This window comes from Zingiber officinale, chromosome 6A (genome assembly GCF_018446385.1).
Source record: "Zingiber officinale cultivar Zhangliang chromosome 6A, Zo_v1.1, whole genome shotgun sequence".
NCBI classification, from domain to species: Eukaryota; Viridiplantae; Streptophyta; class Magnoliopsida; order Zingiberales; family Zingiberaceae; genus Zingiber; species Zingiber officinale.
The window spans coordinates 7,943,083-7,953,066 of NC_055997.1; the positions used below are offsets into that span (position 1 = coordinate 7,943,083).

The following is a 9,984-nucleotide window of genomic DNA, read 5'->3' on the forward strand; positions in this document are numbered from 1 at the left end:
ATATATATATATATATTATATTAACTTTATATATTGAATATAATATATTTATTTAATTAACAAATTGATTAATTTTGTTTTAACTTTTCCGTTTATATAATAACAATAGAACAAACATTTTTAATTATGAAACTTGTTAAAATAACTCTTCATAATAAGATGCAAGAAGAGTTTTTAGTGGATCCTATGGACATGTACATTGAATGAGAGCACAACTTTAATAGTATTTTTGCTCCATGCTTTTGAATTATATGGAGTATTTTTGTAATTTTGTTCCATATTTTTGAAAAATTAAGATAAACATATTTTTAATTTATATTTTTAAATCAATTAATTTATTATATCAATTATAGTCGACGGTCTAGCCATAGATAATTTTGAATCCTTGCTACACTTGCATCCAAGAGCGATGACATTGAAATTTTATTATTGATGTCCTCGTGCATGGTGGAGTGAAATCTGCAGAAAGTAACAAACATTAAAGAGTTCGTCAAGAATTTCCTCAATGAAATCACTCAGATGCTTAAATCATCTGCTTCGATGAAAAAAAGGACAAAGTAATTTGAGTTAGAGGGAGCCTCTTCTGAGCATATACTCAACCTTTTATAAGTGTGATGTATCCATATTACAGTAAAAAAAAAAGTTGTTGATCCTCACTCGCGGCCCTACCAAGACTACTCCATTAATAACCCTTTGTAAGGGGATCAGGTGACCCACAATGTATTTCGTACACACTAAAAATCAAGCATATGATTTATTACAGCAACATCACATGTAAGTACCAATATGTCACCCTTTGAAGGCAATCTGATGTACCCATAGTGGCAAAAGGCAATCTGATGTACCCATAGAGATCATGAGAGGTGGAGAAGAGATAATGGAGGAGTGGGGATCATGCCCCATGTCTTTTTGTGTCAGGTTGAACCTAATTAAGACTCGGTCCTACTAAATCAGTAACTCAATGACTCGACAAGTCAGATCGGCTCAGAAATCGGATCGGCTTGATTGGTCAAGAAGTCGGGCACTCGGAAGGTCTGATAAGGTTAAATAATCCATGTGTTGATCAAGTCCTCAAATATATCACTAGGCTCTCCATTGATCGGAGCTAGCCTACCACGTGCGCTCTATGATCTCCATCGTATCATTTCCATTCTACCAGAGAATATACATACATATATAAGCATCTTTAAAATCCTACAACCACTATAAACATCACCACAGCTATTTTATTACAGATTATTTTAAAGTGGAGACTCATATAGATGGATCACATGCCACAAATATGAAGACTAATCTTCCTCCAATAATTGCAACAGGCAAACAACTCATACACCCTCACATCAATACAATTCAATCCAATTACTTCTCTAACTTTGCTTTTTTGTTTCTTAGATTTCTAGTAAGTATATTAAACTATTAATTGGAATCCAAAAACTGATTATAATTTCATCAATGTGAATAAAGTATCAAATTTTATTGCCAGTGTAGCATTTAAACATTTTCCTAACAATTATCTCTATTTTGAGGTGTTGAAGCCACGAACGCGATTCATGTGATTGATATGAGGAATAATTGATGATGAGGTGGATAGCTATGGAGATCAAACTGTGGAGGAGGTTGATTGGCAGCAGAAAAGGAGAGCTTTTCTTCTCCATGGCCATTTGACACTTGTTGGTCGCCCAGTGACCAGAGCTTTACACCACTGCTTTATGCCCCAGCCAGCTCCAAGTGACCAGGGATCTCTCTGGTGAACCTTTCCTTGTCAAATTAAGGCTGATACGTTGACGAATGGTAAGCAGCAACAGTTATTCATTCTTTTTTGTGCATTAGAATGATCCTTATCTGGCAGCAAGGAAATTAATACGTGACAGCTTTCTTCTTCTCATTGACTTGGAGTTATCTGATTCCAAGAGTATGGACAAAGTTGAAGATGAAGGTAGTGACTAGTGAAATACTTGAAAGGCTTGTCATCTTTATCAGAAGGTACGTGACAGCTTTGTTTTCTCCGTGTGTGATGGATAAGAAGCACTGATACGCATAAGATCGATGTTTAACTTTTATGAGTTTTTTATGTATAAAAAAATGTGAAATTAAATATAAACGAGAGCTCCCATATATCATTATCATCCCATTCATGCCTTTGTTGACCGTGTTCTACTGTATATATAGTTATCCACATAATAAGCCAAACACAAAACGATTACGCTAGTATCGAAGGACTGTAATCTCCAATTTTATAGGGTTTAATAAAATTAGTCGAACTAGACTCAGACATCTGGATTCGATGACCTTTGGGTTTTGTTTGAGTGATGCTCTGATTTGCAAGATGTATCACGAATTAAAATTTCTACCATTCAACTCAGGTTTGCACAACAAAAAAGTGAGGTGAAATACAACCCGAAGCAGCGTAAACAAGACAGTTCATAAAGGTGCACAATAAAATTGTAAACCAAAATTAGTCAACAAACAATAATACTTTTATATGGTAACAAGACTATGCAATACATGTTGCTGTTTATACACACAAATATAACATCGAGAGGGTCTATTGAACACAAAATCAACACTTTAAAAACATTAAGCGCTGAGCATCACTGCGAGGTGTTAAGAAAGTGGGCGACGGCCTTGTCTGTGTCATTATCGTAAATGGCCAATGCCTCTGCCACATTCTTCGACGGGAACCCCATTTCGCGGAGAATGTTGTACCCTTTTACAAATTCCCTCACCTGAAAAACAATTGTTTTAATACAAATGAAAATTCATTCTTGCATATTGTTCAAAATACAAATGAAAAAGAGAGAGAGAAGCCCCAGAACTAAAATAAATGGAGAAAGCTGATTGCAATGGTGGTGAAAAAAATTTGCATGTTGGTAGGAGGCAGAAATTCCTCATATGGGTAGAAGAATCAAGGGAAAGTAACTATATTTTGTTTGTCCTACCTACATTTTACTCGAGAATGATTTATTTCTCTATTCTTTTACCTCTTCATTCATTTGGGAAAAAACAACCTAGAAGCAAAACTCTAGTTTATATCTAATTCCTTGGGCTGTATGAATCACTTTTGTTACATCCACTTGTAATGATGAATTGAACATGAAGGTCGCTATATTATACATATGATGAGAAGATGAAAAGATGAGAGTTGCAGATGTTAAGGTAAATGTGTGGACATACAAGAATAAACAGAATAAGAAATGAGAGCATTAGAAAAAAAATCGAAGTTGTATCTATTGAGAGAAAACTCTAAGAGATACATTTAAGATGGTACGGACATATACTTCAGTTATGCAATGTGAAAGACAAGCACGCACATCAAACGGAAAAGACCAAAAGATATATGGTTAGCAATAATAAAATAAGATAAAATTTATTTAACTATAGATGATGATATACTAGGGTATGGAGGCCAATGACGTAAAAAGATCTATATAGTCGACTCCACCTAGTGATATACTCCACTTGGTTATTGTTGTTGTATAAGAAAAACACAGTTGTAATGAGAACATTACGAAGTTGACAGAGGAAACTTCTCATAAAAGAAATTAATTGATGCAAGATCTGTTTGTATTACTTCTATGACGGGAGAAAATTTTAAAGAGACAATTACGTACCTTCATCGGATTGTCACCATAGTTCAGCACTGCAAGTGACACAGCTTCACGTCCAAGCCCTGAGGCAACATACTTGTCCACAATTGGATCCCCTGATGATGCCTTCAAAAGATTGCACAAGACCAGATAAGGAAATGTCGAGTCGTAGAACAGTTTCTCTTGTTTTTTATATATAATGTGGAAAGGTGGTGGACAGAAATAAAAGTAACCCATAAATGCATATGTATATGACAATAAAAGTACATAAACAAAATCTAAGAAAAAATGCATTCCAGCAAACAAACAGAATTTGGCTACAAATGAGGGTTTCATGATAGAATAGAAAGTAAGTCAAATTTTAGAAACCAACAAGTAAATAAAAAGAACATGCAATACAGGTATGTCAGGCTGAGGTCTATCCTACCATTGAAGAAGATGAAGATGATGACACACTTGAAGGCTTTGATGGCTGTTTTTGAGATGCGATTTTGCTCCAACTCTGACTATCTTTTTCAGCTTCAGCTAGTATTTGTTTCTCAAACTCAAAATCAAATTTGAATTTGCTACGAGGAACTTCTGGCATTTGAGGTGCTAACTGAGGCTGAAGATTAATGTTAATTAAGAAACAAATGTCAATAAATTCAGAAACTTAAAAACAACAATTACACATGAAAAATATAACACAAGGAATTATTTATGAAAATGACTCCAATTTATAAACAATTAACTCTGAAATTGATGTTCTTATCAAATAGCTTTGCCTATGTTTAGCTCAAAAGAGTGTGTTGGCTCAAACTACAAGAACTAAAGGCCAGAAGTTAGCATAGATAATTGCTGAAATATGCTCAGTTAACAGAAAGGTTCCACTTCATTTGGAAAGGTGAGCTGGTGAGGATACACAACATATACAAGTTTATTATAGAGTAGTAAAAAATAGTAAACAACTAATGTGCATCTATAGCTCCATCTACTCTAACTCTCACAAGGAGATATCAATTATGTCTAGTTTGTGACACGACATAGAAAATCAAATCAATTTTTCCCTCACAAGAAACTGCATTGATTTATTGCACATAACAACATTTCTGATGAAGTCACAAATGTTCATTGTGTCTAGTCTTTGATGGAATCATGAACCATAGGATTATTTGCATTATAGATGGTAGCTTGATAATTAGTGTGCATATTCACTAATTTTGAACAGGAAAAGGTGCTGCTATTGCACAGCATCTCAAAAATTTTCACAAGCTGGCACCACATCCAATTTCAGCAGGAGAGTGAACAACAACATTATACTCCTCTTCCACATATCAGCTTACCTCCAACAAAACTATAACATTCTGAAAACGACCTCCTAACATCCGTAGACCAACAACATTTGTATCAGAGAAATAATTGAACTTTGCATGTTCATTCTTCTTATTGAGTAAATATTTTATTGGGCATACTTTTATATAGTGATCAAAATTATAAATGCTGCTTTCAAGTGGTGGATTTTAGGCTTCTGCATAAAGTGATTTATCATACCAACAGCATACGGAAATACGTGTCCTTTTTGTTGTAACAATAAGATAGATAGTTTCCGTACAAGTCTTCAGTAACTTAAGCAATCAAAATATCATCATTTTGTGATTGCAATCTATGATTAGTAATCAACACAGCTACAAAATTGTGTTGGATGGTGGAAGGAGGATGAGGAAAAAGAGGAGGAAGGAAAGAGCAAGGACTTGCATTAAGAAGGGATGAATTAGCAAATCAGTTGGCAAGGAACTGTTATATTGACAAGGCTGATGTAAAATGGATGATCTAGCATTGCAGCATGTCACAACAGTTATCAACTTAACAGCATCTGGATGAAAATCAAGTGGATGATAGATTTAACATTGAAACTTAGATGTTGTGATACAAATAATACAACCAAACCTTATCCCACTAGGTGGGATCGGCTATATGGATCCTTTTACGCAATTAAGCTTTTTCTCCTACTATATCATCATCTATATTTAAATAAATTTTATCTTGTTTTATTATTGCTAACCAAGTCTTTTTTGGTCTTCCTCTTCCTCGTTTGATATGTATGTTTGTCATTATTTCACATCGCCTAACTGAGCATTTATTGTCATCTAAGTACATGCTCATATCATCTTAAACGTGTCTTTCAGAGTTTTCCATCAATAGATGCAACTCCACCTTTCTCTCTAATGCTCTCATTTTTTATTCTATCCATCCTCGTATGTCCACACATCCAGCTTAATATCTTCATCTCTGCAACTCTCATCTTTTGCTCATGTGCTCAGGTCATAGCCCAACATTCAGCTTCATATAATATAATAGTAGGTCTAGCTGCAATTTTGTAGAACTTTCCTTTAAGTTTTAAAAGTACTTTACAGTCACATAAAATACTCGCTCTCCTCTATTTCAACAATTCTGCTTGTATTATATGAGACACCTCTCTCAATCTCTCCATTATTTTGCAAAAAATAATCTTAAATATTTAAACCTCTGCAACTCATCATCTCTTATCTTAACAATTGTCTTATTATGTCTAATATTGCTAAACTTAAATTTCATATATTCTGTCTTTATTCTACTAAGCCTAAAACAAGATTCTAGTTTAGCATTTGCTCCTTCATGTGTGTCATCTATCAAAATAATATCACCTGCAAACAACATGGACTATGGTACTGTGTCTTGAATATGTGCAACGAGTTCGTCCATAATTAATATAAAAAAACATGGACTTAGAGTTGATCCTTAATATAACCCTATCTTTATTGGAAATGTTTCAATTACTCTGCTTGAAGTCTTTACTCTAATTGTTATATCCTCGTATATATCCTTAATTAATTCAATATATGTTACGCTAACATCTCTCTTTTCTAGAATTCTCCATACAATTTCTGGACTCTATCATAAACTTAGATGTTGTGATACATTAAAAAAAATCAAACTGTTGTGACAGATATGAAAATCTGTACAAAAGTTGTGATAAATTTATTAATTAACCCTAGTCAATATGAAACAAAACTTAACAGCTTTCATCATTCTTGACATCTCTCTTGTCTCAAGGAACTAGTTTTCTCAACACTACATTAGTTTGCTCCTGACTTGTATTAATGTGACAACACTTGTCTCTGAGATGAATTAGAACGAGGCATTGTATGGTTCATCACATCATAGTTAGAAATGGCGAGGAAAAATCAGAGAGACCATGTATCCAAAATTGTGTTGTACAACGTTAGACACATGGAAATAAGAATGCAAAGTAACCAAAATTAGTATGCAAAATGCATGTGACTTAACTTTTCTTTTGAAAGATATATATGGATGAGCATAACCTTAAGAAAATCAAAAAATATTTAGCACTCATCCATTTCATAAAGATGGACAAGCAATACGGATGATTTAGTAATAGGCAGGGTGCACAAAAGTGAAATTTCAGAAGCAATTCCAAGTTTACTTTATATGTTAGGTATCCAAAAAACTAATTAATGGAAGAATATGTATTTTGTGTCATAATCAAACTGAGGAATTGGACATCAAGGAAATGGAAATTTTGAAAATCATACTTAAAATCTATTAAGATTAACTAATATTTGTATTGATATATAAGATCAAATACAACTGACACAAACAAAAAATGATGATTACAGACTTATTATATGCTAATTTTGAGAAGGCAAGTTCTGGAATAGGAAATTAATGACGAATAGAATATAACTATGAAACAAATTACTTACTGGTGTTATAAGATATTCTGGTTTTATCATAACTTTGATGCCAAGTCCTGCAGCTAAAATGTTTAAGAGGCTTGAATATATTATGCCAATCTTCAGTGATAATTAAAGATTTTCAAAGAACAATTAATTAATGCAGATATAATTACGAGTTTAGTATCAAAAGGAGCATTAACCATATAAAATGACAAAGAAAATCAAAAGAAATATAAGTTGGTGATAACTATTGATTTAGTTCATGAAGGTTTATATTTTTTGTTCACCTAATTGTCAAACATCTCTGATAGTGAAGTAAAGATGGCCGGAGAAACAGAAACTGACAATAGATATATGTAAAATCAGCAGGAGCTTCAAGAAAAAGCATACAGATCTTGTATTTTAGTCGATAATTTTTTTTTCTGAAATCAAAATTGCTCAAACGAGGCCAACCATATTACGATGAATAAAAATGGTATCCTTAAGTTGTCACATCCTATTATCTGGCATTAACTAGTAGCCAAAACATAACATAAAGCACCATGTCTTACATGCTTCCCATTAAACTTGGCTACTGCTGATGCAAAAGACAACAAATTTTATAAGGTTTTAAAAGAAAAAAAAAAACACATTAACTAAATTAATTCCAAGTCCACATGACATTGGAAAACATCTAATAAAGAAGAAACAAAAGAGAACACAGCCCAAGTTTAACAAATTCACGCACTCAATCAGTGACATGGAAAAGCTCATACTTGAAATCTATAGCCATTTATTATACCGACAAATCTGAGATATGCAGCAAGTCACATACAAAAAGGATATTGAACACTTCATCAACAAGATACAATTCGAGGTTTGGAAATATTGAAAATCTCCAAGTATGCAAGAGTAGAAACATGAAGTTAACTGAATGTATTTTCTAGCACAAATAAGATAGAATGAGATTAATCATTAATTTTTTGAAAGAGATCTCGAATGTAACTCAAAATTAATAGAATGGAGTAAAAGTGATTTATCCTAAATAATGTGAGAGATAGTGTCAAAGAAAATGAATCCAATAAGTTATGATCCACTCAATTCATTGTCCAGAACAACTTTTCATTAAAAAAAACAAGCTAAAATTATTCATGAATCATTCAATCATCCTATGAAACCTATTTTATGTGAGTAGTCAATCAGATAGTATATGCAATTCGTGGACTTTTGACTATATCCCTGTATCAGGAACTTTCGCATACATTCAAGAATATAGAAAATCATGTAGAAAAAGGTAAGAAAGAAATGAATTGAAAACTTATTTGAAGCTTTTTTCCTTGGTGCTCAACTCAGGCAATCAAAATCCCAGATGTAGGCTTATCAGAGATTAACTCTTTCCCTACTAAAGGCAACCAGATAACTAAACGCGTAACACTAACTCTCCATGTGTATGTGTGTGTGTGTGTGTGTATATATATATATATATATCGAATGAACAAGAGGAATTATCATCACACAGAAATTCTTCAGGAAATCCAATTAATTGAAGTCGGCAGTCAACACAACAACGGAACAAAGAGAGAGCTTGTGAACAAAGAAACCCAAGGTCCGATCATATTAAGATAATAATAATAATAATAATTCAAAAAATCTACCAAAATAGATATTTTAATAAAGAGACTGTACCGACGGAGGAAGGGGGAGGTGCAGATGAGGTCGGGTGGACATAAGGTGCTTCGAGGTCCGGCGTAGGGGCGCCGGAGGAGCCGACTCTAGGATACATGGAGGAGGAGGTGGACGGAGGGCGATACATAGCCGGCGGCCGGTTCCTTGAATCGGGATCCAGAAGGAGGAGAGACCTAATTGATCGAGTACAGAGGCAGATTTCTGAAGTTTTCAATGCGAACAAATTTACCCAAAAACACTTTTTTATTCTGAATATAATAAAAGCACCCCTATATTTTCCCCCCTTTCAACAAAAAATATTTTTTAAAAAAAAATTCTAAAATAACACCTTATCTTTTTTATTCTAAAAATACTATTATTTTAATAGTTTTATTCAAAATTTCCACAACCTATACTTACAATATAAAATAATTTAATCAGAATTCTTTATAACAATTTCGACAAGCTACCACATATATAATAAATTTAGTCGAAAATATTATATATTATAATAATTATATTTAAAATTGTTTTTTAAGGCCGTTTCGTCAAACTTAGTAAGCATTTACATGACTTGCCTAAGGTTACCCTTGGTCGACTGAGGCAAGATGCAATTGACAATTAACATACTTGAGATTGAAAGTGGATGTGCCAACAGTTAATTTAAGAAAAGTAATTCCTAAGTGTATATAAGTTGTGGTTGACGAATAAGAGAGTCATAATTAGTCGAATGAAATTGTGCGGAGGTATAAAATACTTTTTTGTTTAACTATCTTGTTACATCGTTGATTTTTTTGTTTAGTCTATGGCTAACTTAAGCGACAAAGAAGTCTTGTTAAGATTCATCTTGACCTCTCTTCTAACTTTACTTTGTAGTCGCAATGTCCTCTTGTTTGCACATTAGTCGTGGAAGAGCTTCGGATTCGACTTCGATAATCGTCATTCTATCGATTTTCACCTAAGTTGGACATATCTCCAGCTACCCTCCTTTGCCAAAACCAAATTAACAATGAATAACCCTAGGCTTTATCAACTAA

The 9,984-nt window shown here is 33.3% G+C and overlaps 1 protein-coding gene across 2 annotated transcripts; it reads right to left on the reverse strand.

The window, feature by feature from the left end:
* Positions 1–2,455: 2,455 nt before the first annotated feature.
* Positions 2,456–9,183, reverse strand: LOC121995715. Of its 2 annotated transcripts, none has more exons than XM_042549468.1 (5): positions 8,969–9,183; positions 7,331–7,377; positions 4,015–4,191; positions 3,612–3,713; positions 2,456–2,726 (listed from the first exon to the last, which is right to left on the reverse strand). In XM_042549468.1, the coding sequence occupies exons 1-5, from the start codon at positions 9,093–9,095 to the stop codon at positions 2,592–2,594; spliced, it is 588 nt and encodes a 195-aa protein (XP_042405402.1). In that variant the 5' UTR covers positions 9,096–9,183; the 3' UTR covers positions 2,456–2,591. The 2 variants fall into 2 exon arrangements, with proteins under 2 accessions (XP_042405402.1, XP_042405401.1); XM_042549467.1 differs by having other exon boundaries at positions 7,331–7,383.
* Positions 9,184–9,984: the final 801 nt, after the last annotated feature.

Coding starts and splice junctions, on each gene's coding strand:
- LOC121995715 (XM_042549467.1), bottom strand. CDS start 9,095: ATGTATCGCCCTCCGTCCACCTCCTCCTCCATGTATCCTAGAGTCGGC. Junction 7,384..8,968: donor ACCTCCCCCTTCCTCCGTCG/GTACAGTCTCTT, acceptor TAAACATTTTAG/CTGCAGGACTTGGCATCAAA. Junction 4,192..7,330: donor CAGAATATCTTATAACACCA/GTAAGTAATTTG, acceptor ATTAATCTTCAG/CCTCAGTTAGCACCTCAAAT.